The 21,397-nt window shown below is 42.9% G+C and overlaps 1 protein-coding gene across 14 annotated transcripts in view; it reads right to left on the bottom strand.

Annotated features, from left to right (window-relative positions):
* Positions 1–21,397, bottom strand: part of TBL1XR1 (TBL1X receptor 1) — a 190,512-nt gene that overhangs the window by 12,680 nt on the left and 156,435 nt on the right. For all 14 annotated transcript variants that reach the window (XM_044434537.1, XM_044434533.1, XM_044434539.1 and 11 more), the window contains 10 exons: positions 19,255–19,400; positions 14,773–14,995; positions 10,490–10,622; positions 9,824–9,965; positions 7,529–7,592; positions 7,319–7,416; positions 5,148–5,208; positions 3,082–3,203; positions 2,161–2,235; positions 1,012–1,139 (listed from right to left, as the gene is read on the bottom strand). In XM_044434537.1, coding sequence (XP_044290472.1) covers positions 1,012–1,139; positions 2,161–2,235; positions 3,082–3,203; positions 5,148–5,208; positions 7,319–7,416; positions 7,529–7,592; positions 9,824–9,965; positions 10,490–10,622; positions 14,773–14,995; positions 19,255–19,400 — 1,192 coding nt within the window. The remainder of the gene's footprint in view (positions 1–1,011; positions 1,140–2,160; positions 2,236–3,081; positions 3,204–5,147; positions 5,209–7,318; positions 7,417–7,528; positions 7,593–9,823; positions 9,966–10,489; positions 10,623–14,772; positions 14,996–19,254; positions 19,401–21,397) is intronic.

Below are 21,397 nucleotides of genomic sequence, written 5' to 3'. Positions count from 1 at the left end.
CAAAGGTCTTTGGGCAGTTCATGCAGGGAAAGCAGCCTGTTTGCCAACATGGGTTCCTTACAAGAGGAAAACAGGTGGAATATAAATGCAAGAGTAAAACTAGTAAATAAACAAAACAACCCTAGGGTTGTTTTCAGTTTGTTCAGCAACTGACTACTGTTCATTTTAAAGCACAGATTCTTGGATCATACATGAGAGCCAGTGTGCTGTAGTGGTTATAAGAGCGCAATCTGGGTTCTAGTCCTTGCTTGGCCACAGAGCCAGCTGGGTGACTTGGGGCCAGGCACAGACCCTCAGTCCAACCTATCCCACAGGGCTGGGGTCAAGATTGAGGGCAGGAAGAGGAGAATGATGTAAGCCACTTTGAGTTGTTTGTAAGAAACAGCAAGATATAAATCAAATAAATAAATAAATAAATAAATAAATAAATAAATAAATACCCAAAAACTGGGGCGGGGGGGGAGAGAGAGAGAGAGAGAGAAGTCAGTTGAAATACTCCTTCTAGGTATACAGGAAGGGAAGAGGTGAGGATATGAAGCTGATGCTTGGCTTACACTTTTAGAGGCCTCATGCACTTAAGTCCAGACCTGGACTTTACTTGTGGTCTGGCTCTCTCTGTATGGACTTCCTCGGGTTGGTTGTCACTGTGCAGTTTATGACTGCGACATTGTTCAACTGGGTATGTATTGGCACTGCTCTGGGATGACGCCCACGACACTTTGTTCTCAGGCACCTCATATTCATAGCAGGATCAGCAGCATGTCACCTGCAGCATGCCACAGCCTTCCCCAACCAGGTGCCCTCCAGATGGATTGGACCGCAGTGTCCATCAAGCCCAACTGGTATAGCCACACTGAATGGAAATGATGGAGGCTGTAGTCCCCAGCAGCTGGAGGGCCCTGGGTTGGGAAAGGCTGCTGGAAAGAACTGCCTGGAGGTCTAGCTAAGAAATGACCCAAATAACTCGCTTGTCTATTTCCCCCTCGTATGAGAGCCTAACATCAACCATACCTTGCTAACATAAGACTGGCATTTGGGTTGTTTGTTCCTGGCCCTGTAGGACTCCATTTGATAGTATAAATTTCTTTGTTGTGCGCTTGTAGATCGTGGACACAACTATCTTGTTTCATACTCCAGATCTAGCAGAGGTCCAAAAAGAAAAGAAAACAACAACACATCTTAATTATTCTAATGTAAAGGTTTCCTCATAAACCATATGGGAAATGCTACGGTTCCCTTATTTCTATAAAGTACAGGCGTCAGCTTTGGGTTTTGTTGTAAAGAGATATCCATTTCATACTCGGGACATGAGATGCAATACCAGGGATTGGAGAAAATTTTTTTAAAAAATTACAACTGGCAGTGGGTCTTGCAATGCTGACATGTTAAAGAGCTGGCAGAGACATCTGGAGTACAGCGGACTGTTGATTACAAGCCCTTTGCAGAGCAATAGTGCCCCAGTATTTTCTAGTGGCCTGTTCCACACTCCATAAGGGCAAGCAGTAGGAAAATGCGTATCTTAACAAAATAAAGCTGCATGGGAGTCTGGCATGGATCGGCAGCCAGAGAGACGAATCGAGTCAATTAAAGGTACAATCCTATGCATGTCCAGACCAAAGAAAAAGCCTATTGTTCCCAGCATACCTCATGCCTGCATGCTGTCAGTTCTAGGCCTTTTTTTCTGTCTAAATGTGTGCCCACATTGATTGGTGAAAGCGACTGCACGAAGAGAAAAGCTCATGTTTTCAAGCAACACTTAACCAAGTGATGGATCTCTTAATGGAATCCAATCATGTCAGGATGGCCAGTCGCAAAAATGGCTTTAGGAGCAAATTTGTGGAGGTTAGACCTTTCACTATTTACTAGTCAATTATCTTCTGTTGTATAATGCAGGAGATGAGCAATAGGGAATGGGAGTGGATCCATAGGGTCATTCTTGGACAGACTGATCGACTTCTGTTCTGATCCAGACAGACAGTTCTGATGGGACACCAAATCCACTTTTGCCAGGAATGACAGCCAGCACGTTAAACTTCTCTCTGGCATTTTATATCTGAATTATATCCATGCACACATCCCACTAAGAATGTGGCCAAGGAAATGCAGTATAAATGCATTTTTTGCAAAGGCAAATTATCCAGCGTTGTGATGCATTTTTACCTTTAAAGTCATGTCATCAGAACAAGATGCCAGAAGATTACCAGTGGGATCCCATTTGATTGCATTTACTTCATTCTGAAACGGAAGAGTGAGAGTGAAATTGGCATCCCTAATTCCTTTGCACAGGAGACAGCAAAGTAAAGGAAGGTGCACTCCCCCAATAGCAATAACACAGCAGGAAATTAGCTGAATGGGGTCAGCGTTGAAATTGCGATGCAACATGCATGACTACAAGCGATTCAGACATAGAGAATGAATGGGAAAGACTCCATTGCACCTGTCCGTCATTTCCTTACAGTGCAAGGTAAAGGCCTAAAATCAATCAAACTGCATTCTTAGTGCACTTATTAAAGAGTACAACCCATTCAATCCAGAGGGACTTATGTTGCAATAAAGGTGCTTAGCACTGGTCCGTAAGTGTCTTCACCTGTGTTTCACTGCAAACTTTAGGACTGGCCAAGAGTTCCCTCTTCTTAATACCATCACCATAGCACCTTATTTGCGTAACAACCCTTTGTATGACTGTACAACTACAGCACTCAGTGAAACAACAGGATGGTGCCCATGGCATCCACCTCTCTTAAGAACAAGCCAAGATCATCTCATGCTCCAAGAACCTGCTCAGCATGCAACACTTCTAAGAAGACTGGAAATCAATTCCAGGGACACTGGAACAGAACTCTCATGAGCTCTCTTGAAACTGCAATCTTGTGTGAGCTGCAGCTTGAAACTTCAAGTTCTTTAGAGCAGGATTAATGTATGGTGTCATGTTTACACAGTCAGAGGGATCTCAAAGCTGCAAGTTCAATATCTGGGTCATGTCTCTTAACTTTGCTCCATGCATGCAGCTGGCACTGAATAAGTGGAACATAGCTTTGCTTTGTTTTTAAACAAACACAGACACACATTAAGATTACTTACTGTGTGGCCCTGGAAGGTTTTGATGGGTTTATCTTGGCCTAACTTACAGACGTGAATACACATATCTGTGCTACAGGAGGCAAATGTGTTGTTGCTTTGCCAGTCAACATCTAGTGCTGGTGCTATTGACAGAAAGAGAAAGAGAAAGTAAGAGGAAATGTTTTATCCTTCCTGTGATCATGCTATCAGTAGATGGGCTTCATCTGGCTACCAAGACCAGAATCACTGGCACAGTACTCACAGGAACAGTTCCAGAGCCTGCTGGAACTTTTAGCCTCTTAATGTGGGCCAGCTGGGGGAAGCTCTTCCCTCAACTAGCTGCTTCAACAGTGCGGGTCTTCCTGTTAGCTGTGGTGTGGCTCAGTTCCTGCATCTTGCCGTGTTCTACTTTGCTGTCTTGCCTCAGCAATGCAGGTTTTCCTACTTGCTGTGGTATGGTACAGCTCTCATACCTCACTTGATCTGGTTCTTACTCTGCCTTTCCATGTTCTGCCTTGCTTTAGCAAAGCAGGTCTTCCCACTAGCTGTAGTTCAGTTCCTGTATCTCACCTGAACCTTGCTGTACCCTGCCTTGCCATGCTGCAGTGTGCCCTGCTGGCTTGCTATATCTTGTCTTACTGTCTTGCCTCAGCAATGCAGATGTTCCTGCAAGCTTTGGTTCAGTTCCTGCATCCGGTTCCTGCCCTGCTGCCTTCTGCCTTGCTTGCCACACCTTCACTGTTCCGGAATTCCATCCAGTTATCCTGCCTCAGGTACCTGCTTTACGCTCTTGTTGTCTTCCTGGTTCTTAACCCCTGGCTTGTTCATGACCCGTGTCCTTGTCTTGCCCTGATACATACTCCCGATTTCTGACTTCTGTTTCTTGACCACAACCCTGCCTCTGACCAAATGTCAGAGCCTGACCTGTGCTTGGACTATGCCCTGCCTCCATTTCTGGAGCTCTGGTTCTGCTCCCTCTGTCTTGATGCCTGCTGCCCACACCCTGGACTGTGACACATGTGCAAATGTTAGCAAGGAAATGACTCGCCAACTTAGAGAAGAGTAGGAGGTAGAAACTGGGATTGCACAATTCACTCTAGACAGGTGCAAAGATACCTAGAAAGGTTAGGTCTGTTTGCCAATGGCCAGAAGCCTTCAGATTCTTTCTCACTTGGGGGGCTAAGAAATTGGACTTCAGTATAAACAAGAAATACCACGAAGGCCACTAGTGCAATAGAGGCTGCTAACCGCTGCTCTCAACTGTGATGAAGGTGTCCAGATATTTCTGAAGTAGGCCAAGGGGTTTATCACATTTTGGGGAACCTTGCCCCCATCCTAGAAAGGCTGTTACCCAAATCACCCAATCAGAATGTGGAGACATCTTTACTGTGCATATTAAAAAATCCAGGTTCAACTTGGCGCTTGATGGGTGGCATTGGAAAATCATGATTGCCCACCCTAACCTATGGCTCAGGGTTACTGGAAGGATACAACCAAGATGAGAATATCTAAAGTGAATGATGTAAGGGCAAAAACCTTAGTATTTCTTGAGTGATATCTAGAGACCAAGATCAATGCAAGGCTGTGCTGTCCACTAAAATAGCTGCTGTAAGCAATCTTCTGCAAGTTTAAACAGATAAAATGCTTCCCAGCATAATTGGTGGAAACATCCTGGCAGCTGTAGGCCTTTTTCTGTCCAAGCTTGCTTAGGTCTATGCCTTTAACTGAGCAAGAATAAGAGAAATGGTAGTCTGGCTCAGCTTCTGGCCAAAAACCAGGGCCAGATGAGGAGGAGATCTGAATCAACATGGTAGTGACCCAGGCTTTAACAGTGGTGTTCTGCCAGGCATCTATCCAAAGCTGAGCCAAGTGAAATACAAGACACAAGAGATGGTGTACTGAATATATCCATGTCCAAAAATCTAGCAAGGATATTTTGTGCAGTCATGTTTTAAAAAACAGCAACACCACAACTGTGAAAAAATTAAAAATCAACATTAACTTGAGCTGTGAAACACTGGCCTCCACTGTTAATCATCCCTTCCCTATTCTGAAAAGCAATTTGTTCTTTGAAGAGAAATACATACCAGAATGGAAAGGAAACTGCTGTTTGGCTTCTCCAGTATGTGCATCCCAAATAATTGTGGTCTGCATTTAAAACAGAAAAAAAAAAGGAAAAGTATAACAACTTTGCTTTATAAATTCTTACGCACTGCTAAGACTGGCTGGACTAGCAGTTTTCAGAAGCGTATGTTTTGTAGGGTTTGGTTAACTGTTTCAATATTGAATGCAAGAAAGATACAGTGTAAATGCTGTCATTGTCAGAACACAGTTCCTAAGACTCCAATTTCTTCCTTTAAATCTTAATTATGTTTTCTCCTAGTAGGCTCATTTTCCCTCAAATATTTGCAGGCCACCATGTCTTCCTACCGTTACTCATAAACGCATGCAGCCCATATGAGAGCAATCTCAACCACCAAAAGGAGCTTCAAGTGTGTGCAATGGTGAAGCGAGGATAATTTTTCTTTCCTTCCTTTCTTTCCAGTACACATAATTTATAAGGCTCCATATGAAAGTTAACATTCAAATATAAACATTTATGGCACAATCTTATGCATGCTTAATTTTTTTAGAAAAGTCTTACAACCCCCAGACCAGAAAGTCGGCTATCCTGGCTGGGAATGGGGAAGTTGTGGGACTCTTCTTTTTAAAGCCAAAGCTGGCTTAGAATTGCATTCTTAATATGTGCCTGAAGGGTCTAGGCTGAAATGACTGACCATGTTTCTGAAATTGTTCTGCATGTAAGTCATGAAACCTTTAACGAGATTTATGTCTGCAAGCACCTAATGTGGTTGATGGCTGAGATTTCTATAAAATTAGTTGGCCAGGGAAGTACAGAACTGTACCCATGATCATGCACTACACCAGTTGCAGTCACACCATTGCTTCTTAAAGTACCGACCAGCTGTTTGGAAAGCTCAGAGTGGGTGGCTCGATTAAGCCCAGGAACTGATAATGCCCTTTCAGCATGAGTCTCACATATCACACAAATGCTGATGAATGACTGTGCCCTGCTAGCCGGCCATACAGGATAACATTTGCCCCCATTCCTCACCAGCCACTTCTCCACTCCAAATTACACACAAAGCTCCTTTCAGCCATGCAAAGTTCAACACGTACAGTATGGTTTCCGTTGCTTTGCATTTATTATCTGTAAGACCTGAACATTCAGGACTCAGAGCAACTGCAATCAGAACTTTTTGGGCTGTTCTAGGTATTTTGGGTCTGTTTGGACAATCTCTCTCTCTCTCTCTCTCTCACACACACACACGTGCACGCTCTTCCCAGGAATACATCAGAAGCAAGCTGCAGGTCCAGGCTCTTGCTTCCCCCATCCATTCTCTTCATTTTCTCTCAGAGAAAAAGAAATGGAAAAAGCAGAGAGATTCTTTATTCCTTTAAATGAGATCACTCTGATCCAAGAGCAGGCCCTCTGTGGAATACTCCCATGAGCGTTTGTATTTTGCAAAGTTATTTCTGAGTGGATTAATCACATATATTTCCCATATATGCCAGCACAGCTTTTGCATCACCTTGAATTAGAAGTTGTTATTATATTTTCACAATAGCTGCTGCCCAACTGAGGGCACCTTTTCTTTAATTGGGCCAAAGTTTTTTTAAACGGAAAAGTTGCATTCTTAGTTTTAAGTATACAGCATAACACTGCAAGTGAATGTGATATATGTATTGGCCAACTCAAGGATGATATAAGCAGGCCCCGCAAGAACAGGTGATCACCTCTTAGGGCCCACTGCATAACCAACTGGGTTTTCTGCTGTGCAACGCACGAAATGGCTCTTAGGGCAGCATGGAGAAATTCCAGGGAGAATCATGTCTAAATAGTACCTGAGTTGCTCTGTGATTCTCCATATATTTGTCTGCCCTAGTTAAGCTCCTATAACGATGCAAGTGCTCACCTGTTCTTATGAGTTCATTATCAGATCATATCCCCCTAATACTGGGCTGAATTGTGATTTCCACCAGTATTAAGAGCTTCACCTCCACTGTCTGTACTGCATATAAATCATTTGCTATATTAAGGCCTGATCAAGTCATACCAACAATTGTTATTTCTAAACCCAGACAGCTTTTTCATGGCTTTACTGCCTTTCAGTCATTAACACAAATCTACGACTGTTGATGTCTCGTAACTTAATCTTGCAACAATGAATTTTAAATAAGCCAGATGTCTTCTCACCTTGTCCACGCCTGCACTTAAAATGAAGTTGCCTTTCTTGTTCCACTTTAATGCAAATATGGGACCTTTATGTTGCCCTAACGTGCTGGAGAGATTACCTAAAATTTAAAGGAACAGTTGTAACAATTTTACCAAAAAAGATCAAAAAGAAATGTCCTTGTAACTTATGTGCAGGGAGTGGGGGTAAGAACCAAAAATCTGTGCACTCACCATCTTTAGTCCATATCCTTGCAAATCCATCGTATGACCCTGTTGCTAGAAGGGTACCATCGCTCTGCCGGGCAAAAGTGCAGTGCTGCTGTTATCTCACAGATCATCACTAAGTCATCCAAGATCGTAACAGAGCAAGAACAGTGCTCCTTTCAGCTCAAGGGCTGAATTCCATTTTAGAGAAGCACTGGAAGGGGAGGAGTCACAATCCAGTGGGGCTTAAGGCAAAAGGTGGCAGGGTCAAAGGGGAAAGTCCCGAAACCAAAAAAAATCAGCACCTTTTTGCTTAAAGCTCTTATGGCCAGTAACTAAGCCCTGCGACAGGCACTTCTACTGGCCGGCTCAGGTTCTAGGGTGAGCTGGATTTGGGTCTCAAGCTTGAGGTTCAACTGCTCTGCCTTATCATCAGAATGTGCTTTCTCTGTCTGGATATATAATTAAGGCATATAAGGCGATAATGCTATGTGTGCTTACTTTGGAGTACCTAGAAGGGCTTCCCATTAGAAGAGACGTGTCCATTTCCCTGACACAGGTGAAGCTTGCTGAAGAAATGTGGTTAGTCTTTTGATGCTGTCTTTGGGAAATGAAAAATGTAGCTAGTCTTATCAAAACCTATTTATTGTTTCCTCTGAAACTTCTGGACATTTTGTTCACTTTGAAGTACACCTCAAACAAAATTTGGTGGCAACCCTCATCTCACTCATAAATGAATTATGAGTATGCCAAGTTAATTTGGTTTAATAGCACATAGGTCATACACAATGATTTAAGAATTTAAAAACACATTGCGACAACATTTTGCCACATCTACAATTCAGTTTTTACAAGAACTGCTTGTAAGTAGTTTTAATCCTGCAGCATCAGGAAAGGTTGAATATTCCAACAACCATTTCTTTAAAAAAACAACAACAACACTCCCTTGCCTGTTCTTATTTTGGGCAATCAAAGAAAAAGTGAAAAGGTGTATCGAGCTCTGACAAGAGACAGTTACAATAGCGAAATATATTATGCAAACAACATATCAGAGGACTGTGTGGATATATGTTGGCTTTATGTTGGAAGAGTATTGACTTAGAAAGTGTCCATTCGGCCACCTTTCTTCTCCCTCTGTTGTACTTAAAGCATTCTTGAGAAATACTGAACAAGCCCTGTCATTAAGAAGGAAAGAAGTTCCCACAACTTCCCACAGGAACTAGGGGCTTTTTGGTTTTGGTAAGGCAGTCGTTCATGATTGATCTTCTTGTAAACCCCCCATGTTTTCTTTCCCTCTCTTCAGTGGAGCCTATATTCTCAAAGCTGTTAGATTACAGCTTCCATCATTTCCAGCCAGTGTGATGAACACTGAGAGATGATGGCAGCTGCAGTTCAGAGCCAGGTGGAGAGCTACAGTTCTTCAACCCCAACGGAAGCAATTGCTCCCCGTTTCCTTTAAGAACGTAAGAAGAGCTGGTGTCCATCTGGTCCAGCATGATCACACAATGCTCAAACAGCTGCCCATGGGAAGCCTACCAGAAGGGCAGGGGTGTACCAGTAATGGTCGCCTTGTTGATGGCTACCAATATGCCTCCCGAAGTCTATTCTCATACTATTTTGGCACCGCACATAAAGGATGCCAAGAAAAGAAAATGAACTAAGACCAAATGATGCATTGTTTCACCTGCCCTGTTGTCACTGTACCTTTTAATTTATATTATATTTTACTTAGTGTTGTAAGCCGCCCCGAGGCTTTGGCAAATGGGGCAGCATAAAAATGTTTTAATAAATAAAATAAAATAAAATAAACAGTGGCTTCTTGAGACAAGTGTTTGTTGCTAACATCCTCCTCAAATTTAGGTTTATTTGTATGTAACCACCTTCTTGCCTTAGGTTTCATCATCCAGGGCTCTATTCCAGAGAACTAATTTAAACACCCTCAGAGACTCTGTGAACCTACTGGGACTTTACAACTCTGTATTGTATAACAAACCACTTCTGAAATGCCATGGGTTTTGAAAGCTCTTTACTGAGCAGAATAGAGGGCTGCGGGACAGAACCTTGAACAAATCTAAACCCTGCTGGGCTTTCATAGCTAGACAGTGTCCCAGATATACAAAATGCTGACATTTCAGCAGGGCTTGTTTTAACATTCACCATGTGTATCAAGGGCACTGTAGTAACAATATGGAGACAACCATAACTCACAATTTAAAGGGAATGTTCAGAAGCATCTCCCCTATAAGTGCCTACATCAAGTATTTGAAACTGAAAAAGCTGCATTTTTCCTGAACAATTTGAACACTTCAAGTCTCTGCTTACATTCCAATCCAGGGACGTCACATCCTTGTTGCTGGGTACATCTTGCCCCCCTTCTCGTATACAGTGTCGAAGGACCAACTGTGTGGATCCACTGGTACTGTTTTCACTAAGGTTCCATATTCTTGCCGTTGAATCTCCAGATCTGTAAAATGCACAAGGTCCTTTTTTCCCCTGTTCTTTTGAGGCTAGAAATTAATCTTGAGCAATGCAAGCAATCATGCAAAGAAGTGCTACCATTTGAACTTCTAGCACGAAGTAGAAACCTCATCAAAGGAAAAACAAGTGTGTTCAGCCCCTGCTTAATCATTTTCCTTATTCTCTGTATGCTGATCTAGCACAACCAATACTAAAATATGAAAGCTTCATTATCATTTATTTCAGTTCCTGTTAATTATATCAAATTATTCTTGTACTTCAGCATACAAACTCATCATTCCTGTTCTGGGGGGGAAGAATTCCAGAGCTGCACCTTCTTACAACTGCCTTGACTAAGTTAGGCCACTGAACAAAAAATTAGCTTGTCGGTATCATGTGAATTAAAGTGGCTGTTCCCTGTGTTCCCATTTTCCAACAGAAAGAAAGATTAGTTTCTTAGGATCTTTTGTGGAAACTCAGAGTGCTGGTGTAAAAGATCAGACATTTTGGTCTACCTTGGGGGAAACTTACCCTGAGGCCAGGAGATCACTAACAGGGTTCCAGGCACAGATGAATACTTCCGATTCATGGCCACGCAGCACCACTGCTTTGTTAGGAGGGATTTCGACATCACCATCCACTTCCATCATATCTGTATGATTATCTGCATAATAGAGAACAGCAAATGGTGACAGAGGCACTATTATTGCACTTCTATTGCACATAATAGCTGAAGCTCTCTGGGCAATTTGCAGAGACTCAGACCTTTAAAAAAACATTATTAAAACTATAAATGAGTAAACGTATAAACAGACAACACAAAGAGAGACATGTCCACATTGAAGGACTATTTAAAAAAAAATCAACAGCAAGAAGTACTCAGGACCTGATTAAAGCCTCTTTGTATGGTGCCAAATGTCTGAAAGAAGAAGGCGGTCTTATTAAACCTGGCACCAAAAAGATGACAGAGTTGGCACCAGGTGGGTCGCATTGGGAAGATCATCCCAGAGTTGAGGGACCACCACTAAGTAGGCCGTCTCCATTATTTCCACTTGCCAAGCTTTTCTTGAAGTAGGCACCTGGAGGAGGGCCTTGGCTGATGGCCATAGTGTACTAGCAGGGTCATGGAGGAAATGGTGCTGTTGGGTATTGCCTTCTGGCACCATGTAAAGCCTTTTAGGTCAAAACTAACACCCAAATTGCTCCAGCTGCTCCTTGTGCCCAGCCTTTAGCCCAGAGGGCATCCAGGGATGTCACATCTTTACAGCTTGGTATATCCCATCCTCCTATAAATACATTGGTGATGAAACAGCTGGGTTTCCTTTCCAGCAAGGTTCCATATTCTTGGCACTCACTCCTTGCATGTGTTCTCTCCCGCTGGGCTTTTTCCTGTTCCCAGCACCTTCCGGCCTCCCTAGAGCAGGGAAAGGCAATTGCTAACTGCTAGAGTCGTGATCCAAAACATCTAGAGGACAACAGGTTACCTAGATGAAACTTTTTTTATCTGTTCTATTATATTTGAGCATCAGATACAGGTGCAAATGAATTGTAAACAATTAAACAGGGCCCTATGTTATAAGGGAGAGCAGACACAATGCTGGATTTAGATCAGAGAGATGTGAGTTCTATTCCAAACATGTCCAGGAGGATCTGAGTACCCTTGAGCCAGTTACTCTCTTTCAGCTCAATTTCCCATGGAAGGTGTTATGAGGATTCAAGGGTGGAGGATACAAGCCATCCGGAGATCTTCGAAGGGAAAACAAAAAATAAATAATACTGAAATAATGGGAGTAGCTTATAGCAAAGCCCAAACAGTTATCTTTCAGGGTGGTCAACACTGGGCCTGCGCATAGCATGTTCCCCTTCAAAAGCTTTTTTGAGGACAAAAAGGGGGCCTACAGTGATTATGGAGTGTCAAATAGACTAAAATTAACTTAATTGGAAGCTAATCCTGACATTCTCGAGCTGCTGAAAGTAGCTGAAATGGTGAAAATTAGCCTTCAAGCCCTGATTTGTTTTTGTTTATCTGTAAAAAAAAAATCACTGTCCATATGTGTCTAGGGGAAGAAGTCCTCTGAGTATGAAAATTGGCCTTGGACCTCCTGCAGCTATCCTTTCAATTACACATATGTACTGCATTTTCATCTTGCATTTGGTGTATGAACAATTGTGATCAAGAAGATCAAAGAAATGACCAAGGGGCTGGAGAAACTCCCATGTGAGGAGCAGCTATAGCAACAGGGACTGATTAGCCTAGAAAAGAGGTAAGGGAAGATATGATAGAGATGTTTAAAGCTAAGGCATGGTGCAGAGAAAGTGGATAGGGAATGATTTTTTCTCTCTCTCCTATAATACACAAACTGTGGCATTCACAGCCATGGGAAGTGATGATGGTCACCAATTTGGACGGCTTTAAAAGGAAACTGGACAAATTCATGGAGCTATCAGTAGCTGTTGCCCTTACTGAGTGAAACTATCTCCTTTACTGAAGGAGTCCCTGCATGCATCTTGCCTGGGGGATCCTGGGTACAGCTGAGTGGCCAACCTCCGAACAGAGGGCTGGAGAGGATGGACTATTGGCCTGGTTCAGTACTGCTATTCTGATCTTTTTATGGTTTAGTCTAGGCCAGCGTGGAGATGAGGATTCCAGAACCTGTGCCGCAGACCTGGCAAGATAATATTTCCACTTCTATGAGCATATGGATTAGGACTGTTTTTCCAAAAACACTTGAACAAATTCTCTCGCTCTTATACAAGTACCTAGCAGTTATCTAACTTCACCTGAATGATTTATAAGGCTAATCATGGCAAGATATGACTTATTTATTTAGCAAGGAGGTCATATTAAATTGACACTGTCAAGAAAAACCCACAGGTCTAGTCAGTACCAATGTCTTTCTGATGTTTGGAAATGAAATTAAAATGGCAAAGGTGAAGAAGGATTAAACCAAGGCAGCAGCAGAAAGGAGTCAGATGATAATTAACATGTTGGTCCATTTTACACTTAGGGAAGATCCACGTTGAGCACATTTGCATACCAGCAGACTAATTTGAGACAGATTTTCCTGCACATGAGCAGAAGCAACTAACATGTCGAAAAAAGAGCGGATGAAAAAAAGGCTATTCCAGCATTACTGGCATTGAATACAACAGCTAAAAATACTCTTATTGTGAAGACAGAGAGCCAATTTGCCTTTCCAGCCAGTAGGGGTGGCTGGCACATCATGTTCTCACTACTTCGGCAGTTTTGGATTGCTATCATACTCTTCTAGTCACAGTCAACAGACAAAAACAGGCTTCTAAATTGATACATGGAACAGAATGAAGAGACTGGTTTTAAAAAGACTGTGCATTTCTACAGATTTCCATGGGCAACATAAAGTGTTAATGCATAATCAACACAAATGAAAGCTGGAGGAATACTTTAGGACAGAGCTTGGTAGAAGGTAGACTGTCAAGATACTTCCAGCAGACTGCCTACAATCTGCTCGTTGCTGGGAACTACATGGACCTTGCTTCAGTCCTACGGCCATCTTTAGCAAGGCAGAATTCTTCAGGATCACTTACGGGTTTTGCCATAGCTATTAAGACAGCCAAGTATCCATTCATGTTTTGTAAATGCAGAATGCAACAGCAGATCACAGAGGAACCAGTAAAGCTTATCCCAGCCCGACTTGAGGATTATGACCATGTTTCCCACCTTTATTAACTACTTCTCTAAACTGGTCAATGACCACAGTAAGACCATTAATTCTTTAGCTCTCTAAAGCAGTAGTAAAACAGAGGATCAGTTTGCACGGCTATGAGTTGCATATCCCATGACGTATAGAACATGATACATGAAAAGTGTAACATGTGACAGGCTGTTTATGCATGTAGCTGCAGATACACAGAAACGAATCCTCGGGCTGAAAAATGTTCTGCTGCAATTGCAGAAATGGGTGGTTAACTGTAGAAGACCTAGTCCACATGTTACCACCACTCCTTTTACTGTACCCCACTCGTATGCATATAGAAACAAGTATCAATCTTAAGCAATCCCCTGAAAATAATTAATGGTAGTGCACAAAAATCTGCACTGAATAGGAGGAAAGTGTTCAGAATCCCAGTAACAGGGGATAGGGATTTAAGCTTAAAGGATTCCTTTCACAGGACATACTTCTCCAAGGACAACACACGTACATGTACACGCAGATTCTTTTCAGCAGTTGCAGGGGAGAACAATTCTTACTGAAAGGATGAGGCAGAGAGACTTCTGAGCTGAGATGGAGAGAGGAACCAACCTCTAAGAGGACACATCCTATGAAATATTTGCAAACTAGGTTTCAATTTCTCATTGAACAGTATCTTCAGGGATACCTGTTTATATCCTTCCATCTATACCTCTGTAGATGTGCTTATAGATATAACTAAATCTAATCGTATACATGTCAGTGTCCTGCTGTCCTGCCCTTTATCTCATCCCAGATTTTTTGGAATCATTTCAGAAAGAAGCAGCCATCAAAATATGACACTGAAGCAGCAACAGTGAGGGGGCATAACACCTGCATAGCATTCCAAATAGAACTGAACATGTGCAAGAGGCAGAACATTTTGAGTCTCTCCAAAGCACTGTTTTCACAAATGTGTACACATACGTACACATGCAGATTCAGTGCAGCTTTTACCCTAGCCACCACCCAAGATCGCAAGCAAATATGGAGATGCATGTGGACTGTCTTCTGTGAGATGTGCAATTAATTTCCATGAACTCTGCTTATTGATTGCTGTTAGCAAGAGCATAAGTTATCTGTTGTTTCTTCGAGTTAGCTTACTTGCTATTGTGTGGGCGCCATTTTCTTCTCCATTCGCAGTATTGTTATCGCCATTTTTTGCAGACCCTTGTTGGTTTGTTGGAGCTGCTGCTGCTGCAGCGGCCGCCTGTTGCTGAGCAAGCTTGTCTCTATAAGCCTGCTGTCTTGTCTGTACCACATCTGGCATTACGGCGTCTATCAGCGAGAGGGACTCTATTGGCCTACCATCAAACAAAGTACCATCCTAATTTGGAAAGACAGAGAGAAAAACAAATGCTTAGTGACAGGTGAAAGTTGCAGTGCCAAGACTCCCTGGCAAGGAAGGCACCCCTAATTGGCATTCTGAAGAGGAGTGGGCGTAGAACAGAATGCAAGTTAACTGAGCTGGTCATTTTTGTGTTGCATTTGACCACCAATATATGAAGCCATGTTATGCAGAGACGGATGATTGGTTACTATTTTGTTCTGTGTCCCTCAATATCACTTCCACTGACCATCACTGGCACCCCACATTTCAGAGATGGATCCTTTCCCAGCCCTACATGGGACATGAACCTGGACTTTCTGTATTCATGCTGTTCACCACTTGTCTCCAAAGTATCAATTAAATACCTTCCCAAGCCATTGTGCCTGAAGAATCACCAGCTACCTATTAGCACAGCTGCTTTTAAAGCCTGACTTTCTGGAGTGTGTGGGTGTGTGTTTTAATAGCTGCTACTTGTGATATTTCAGTTCTTTACACATTGTTAAGAGTGCAGTCCTAGGATCGACACCCTCTAGATGGAAGCCTCAGAGAACAGAAGCTTCTGAATAGTAGAGCCTCTCCTGGTCCTCCTTTCCTGTATTTTGTGCTGGAGTGGTCCTATGTATGTGCCCATCTAGCCGGCCTATGATGTGATGGATCCAATCTCTCCCCACCCCACCCCCTTGCCTCTCGCCACATGCTTGTTCCCTTCCCTCCCAATGGCATGGCACCAACTTTGGGAAGGGAAACCAATGCAGGGCTTCCTGTAGCTGTTGGGAGAGGCAGTGGGAGTGGGGAGGATTTCTGCTTCGATTCCACCCATTTACATCATAGCACTGTCTATGGTATGTGTGTGTAATATTTCTAGCCCCTCAGATACTACCTAGGGGCCATAAGAGTACTCTCTAAATTGCACAAGTATCTCTTACTCTGGTGTTCCAGGTTAAAAACCAAGAAAGCAGAAGTGCTCAGTGAATTATTTTGTTTCTGAATCCTTGCCTATAACCTTTATGCCTTTATGAGTAATGGCCACACATTTAAAAGTGGGGCGGGGAAAAAACACGGAGTATAAGGCAATGAGGCTACTAATCCTGATGGCTATACATTGCCTCCCGGATCAGGGGCTGAATACCCACAACGAACATGGCAGGAGGGCTGTTCCACTTCACTTCTGCTGGTGGGATCCTGCGGGCAGTTCACTGGTCACTGTGTGAACAGAATACTGGACTAAGTGACTCTTGGTCTGACGCAGTAGCACTCTTCTTAAATTCTTCAAGGGAGCTGCCCATCACTTTCAGAACGTGGAAGAGTATGGGCATCCAGGAGGAGTGCAGAGCAAAGATGCCCATGCTTCTCCAGTCCTGCAAAAGCCATCATTGATTGGGCTGTCAGTGTCTATTGCCCCTGCTCACGAGGAGGGGCAGAGGCACCACAGGATTCCTCTGTGCCCCCCCGAACAACTTCGGAGTCTTGCTCCTCCCATCCAAACTGCCTGAACCACTCTCCAGGCCTGGTGCTGAAGACACAGCCATAGGCAGCACGTGAAGGACCATGCCGGCCACAATGGGGAGGGAGGGCACTGACTGGCTGGAGCCCAGCTCTGACCTTGCAGCACATTTCCGAGGTAGATGCTGAGGCTCCAACTTATCCTACAGTTGCCCAGGCAGCACCTCGTGGCCACAGGATGGTACCCTCTCTTGCGCTAATTCATTGCATTTAGGAGAAAGAAGTATTTATTTATGCTGCCATTCTGTACAACAGATCAAGAAAAGTATAAGCTCCTCTATCATAGAAACATTTTAAAAATAAAGTGTCTGTCTGTCTGTCTGTCTGTCTTTCTTTCTTTCTTTCTTTCTTTCTTTCTTTCTTTCTTTCTTTCTTTCGGGGACTTCTATGCCGCCCCGTTCACCCAAGCCTCGGGGCGGCTCACATTAAAACAACTCTATTTCACTGTGCTACAGTAACAGAACTATTTTTTCTTTAGTCATTAGTGGCACAGCTGTTGATGATTAGCGCTCCAATTCCAAACATATGGATCATTCTACACAGCATATTTTTTGGTTGAGAACTATGTTTAAACATCCATAGTTTACATCTGCACATTTCCTTTGGGCACTTTCTTAAGTTGCATTTTGTTCCTGACTACCGACACTCAACTATTTAAATAAATGTAGAGCATCCAATTTTAGGTGCCTATATGTGTTGAAGTCTCCTCTTTTCCCATCTCACAAACATAGGAAATTTTGAATCAGCCTTCCTCAACCTGGTGACCTTCGGAGGCATATGTACCACTACTCCCAGAATTCCCATCTAGCAGGGCCATTGCCTGTGAATTCTGGGTGCTGCAGTCCAATTGTGTCTGGAAGGTACAAGGTTAGGGGAAGGCTGCTTTACATAATTTGATGACTTAAAACTGTTACACTAAAGAGTTGTCTAGTGCTAGATTAGGCATCACAAGGCCACATGTAACTCACCAATGCTTTCCCTTAATAAAAAAAAAATCACCCCTCCTTCCAAAGGTAGCTGCCAGGAAACCCAGGCCTTAAAACATTAATAAGCAATGTTACCCAGTCTGATGGGACTAAAACATTTCTGAAAAGATTATCCAGGTGTACATTTACTGCTAATAATGCATTTGCTTTTGCAATTGCTAAAGGGGAAAATATAAAAAATTCAAGCCAACATCCAAAGTAGTCTCGTGAAACCCATCTATGTATGCCCTCTGGTTTTTTAGAAGCCCAGAAAACCCCTAAGTGATGGGCAGTCCTCTTCATTCATCCTTACTACTTGCTCTGGCTTTACACTGCTTGCAGAGAATCCTTTTCACTGAAAGCAGTGAATACTGTCTTTCCCCCAACTCAAAAGAAAAAGCAGAAGGATATCAAAGGTGATCAAACCTTTTGCTTGGATACTAGATCTTAACTGAAGTATGAAAAGACCACTGTGAAGAAACTAAGGGGCTTGATGAAAACCTACTTGGTAAGAATATGCTCAAGTTAATAAAATCAAGGTCTTGAGTGGAAATTCTTGGTCACAGGGCAAGGATCATGGGAAAGTAATTTGACTGGGAAATTATCTGTTTGTTTTATTAGTTATATATGCTTAGGCAAAGAGGAAAGTCTCCTCATATGATAGAAAAAGACAAGGAAGACTACTATGGCAAACCACTTGATCCATGGGACAAAGCAGGGTATGTAGTCAAAATAAATACATCTTAGACGAGACTGGGCAAAATGAGGGTGACCTGAAGCCCTCATGCCCTAAAATATGATAGCCTGCCCTTTGCTCGATTTGTTCCATTGCCTCAAAATTGGTATTGAATATCCCTAAACTGGCGCATGTGGCCTCTGAAAGAAAGACAGAGCAACACTGTGGGTATCCATGCATTGTGACAGATGGTTTTAACCATCTGGCAACATGCAAGTCACATTTCACTACTAGGATGCCTCCCACTGAACCATCTCTAAGCACGCAATCCTATCAATTGCATACTTGATGCTCATAAACCCCTAGTTTCAGGGGCCTGCAGGAGGAGCGCTGGATGCACTCTGCCTCGCCAGACTACCTGCTCTGCTGTTCAGCTAGATGGGCATCTAGATTAGTTGCTTCGCAGCGGGTGGGAAGAAGGCTGCAGTATACGCCCCTCTCCTTGGCCCCGTCACTTCCTATTTCCTGCCAGGGTTCTTTTCATGCCAGCTATGAGGTGAGGAGGAGACTGGATTCCTTGGTCTTCAACCTCAGATCTGGGAATCCAAATCGTTGTACGGCTACCTTCAAGACATGCAGGGGGCCAAAGGATCCTTCTTTTGTTTTTCAGGCTTTCCCAGAAAAGAAGGAATCCTACCCACATGATGATTAAGAGTACTTTCTGGCACAATCCTATGTATGTTTGGAAAGCAAGAATTCCTACAATTCCCAGCACTGTGCAGCCACCTTGGCTGTTTGAGGAAGTGTGAGACTTGTAGGAGTTTCTTCTGCAAAACTATGCACAGGATCTCTGCACAGCAGCACTGGGATTAAGGAATTTGATCTCCCAGTAGCCCCACCCTACCATGAAGCACTGTTCCAAACATGGCAACAAATGATTGCCCTCATACGTACTTTCATAATATTCTGGTCTTATTCAAAGTCTGGGGAACACAAGCTACTTAGCACAGAGCAGAATAGTCAGGAAGGAAAGGTGTGGGTAGCGACTGATAGTCTGGAGTATCGCAGGGAAGCATACGAAAGCTTCTGTAGACAATGAAAGAGTTCCTTACCTCATTAATACTGACTTCTGCCTCTACATACTGCAAACCCTTCTGGATGATGGATATCAATGCAGCTGGGGGCACCAGAGCACCGTTGATGTTAGACTGGCTGATATGGCTCTCAATACCAAAGGTAAATGCTGAATGAGAAAACCCTAAAGACAAGGGGGAGGTTATAAAGATGTATTCATTTATACAAGGAAAGTTATATCATCAGCCTATGGCCAGAACTCTTTCTTTCTGTACTGCTTTTATTATACTTTCAATGGTTTTACCCCGGTGAAACACTGGAAAAACATGAGAAAAAGTATCACTTATCATTATCGTTAATATGCTCAAACTCTCTGGGAGGTTTACACAATCCATAAAAACAAATGATAAAATAAAAATGCCAGATTTTTTTTAAATTAAAAAGTTAAAGACAGCTAAAAACAGATGGTAAAAAATAAACAATACAAAGAATACCATATATACTGGCATATAAGGAAACCTGCATATAAGACGAGGTCAATATTTAGGGCTGTTTTTCTGGTGTTTGTCCTTTATTGGGTTTATAAGATGATCTTGTTTCACTATTTGCAGTGTCTAGGGGCTCTTATACATCGGTATGTGCAAATATTTGTAGCTGGAAACTTCCGGACTCGTGTGATGTCATGTGACTGTATTCTAGCTAACAGTCCTGTGCCCTTGCTGGTTCCACTCATTGGAGGCCAAAAGCAGCCTGCATGGGGACTGGCTGGTTGGAGTCGGCTGGGAAGAACAGCCATGGCCAGCGCTGCAGACAGGTGCAGGGGGAGGCGGGCAAGAGGCCCATCAGGGCAGCTATGCATCTGTCCAGAGACCACTCTGGATGCTCCCCTTCCCTGCTGCTGCTGGACCAGGATGGTGTGCCCCCCACTAGGTGAGGTCGGGGTGGATGCCAGACTCAGAGGCAGGCTTGTGCCCATTCACAAGGCTCACAGTGTGATCCAATGCAGTATGAACTCTCCCACTAGCAGTAAGGTTTTTTATAACTATTATCAATAAAAACAAGCTTATAAATACAATTATCTTTATTACCTATCCTTTAAAAACAAATATAATATGATGATGAATTTTCAGCTGATGTGTAAGACAACCTTCCGATTTTTGCCTCGCTATTTCTGGTTTCAAGTGTTGTCTTATAAGCTGGTATATATGGCAATAAAAAAGAGTGACACTGAAATAGCTAGTAATCCTCCTCAAGCCCCTAGGTGGCCATGTCAGTCCTTAAAAGCCTCGGAAAAGAGGGCTGCCTTGAGCTGGCACCAAAAAGATGACTGATTTGGCATCAGCTGGGCTGCACTGGGGAGGTTATTCCATAAATGGGGGGGGGGGAACCACTAAGAAAGCCCCCCACCGGTAGTTTATCAAGTATACAATCTATTTATAGCGCACAGAATGTTCCAGAAATGCATATAAAGAAGTCCACCTTAAGAAGTCCACCTTATTCACAAACAAACAAACCTCTTCATCCTTTTTTTTAGAACAGCATGGGCAGTCACCCAAAAGTTCCACTCTTAATTTAAAAATACCTGCTTTATTAAGAAAATCTTCAAAACAGAAGTATTCTGCATATGACCATTCTATGAATACCAATCACTTGAAATTTTACTGAACAATTAAACATTTGATTCACTCGAAATACTTTAGTTCTAATTGTGTACAACTCATATCTCACTTTGATAAATGTTATAAAAGGCTCCACCTTGATTTAAAGAGTTCTACCTTCTGCCTCGGGCTGTGCTGACACGGCAGGTCTAGCTCAATGGACATCCTGCCTACAGATCACAGCATTTTGCCTATTTTGTGCAAACTGGGACCTGAAAAGCAAGCAGCTCTAGCAAGATTTGCATAAAATTGGTCAGCCAGTGTAAATCAGCACCCAAAGAGATGTGGCTGTTGCACAACTTGTATGAATCACACGAGAACTGCATGCTTTCCAGGTGCCAAATTATACAAATTGGCCAATTTGATGCACAATTCCTAAGCAGATTTTGTGAGTTTTAGAAATATGCAATTTGCAGTCCATCTGAGGCTATCTGTTGGCACACGAGCAGGGCCACCAAGCTGGTCATCTGAGGGGACATATCCTGAAAATCCACTGAATATTCATCCTGTCACATCACTCTTT

The sequence above is a fragment of the Varanus komodoensis genome, unplaced genomic scaffold, assembly GCF_004798865.1.
Source record: "Varanus komodoensis strain SLA01 unplaced genomic scaffold, ASM479886v1 scaffold28, whole genome shotgun sequence".
Classification (NCBI taxonomy): Eukaryota; Metazoa; Chordata; class Lepidosauria; order Squamata; family Varanidae; genus Varanus; species Varanus komodoensis.
This window is presented reverse-complemented; position numbering and strand designations above follow the sequence as displayed.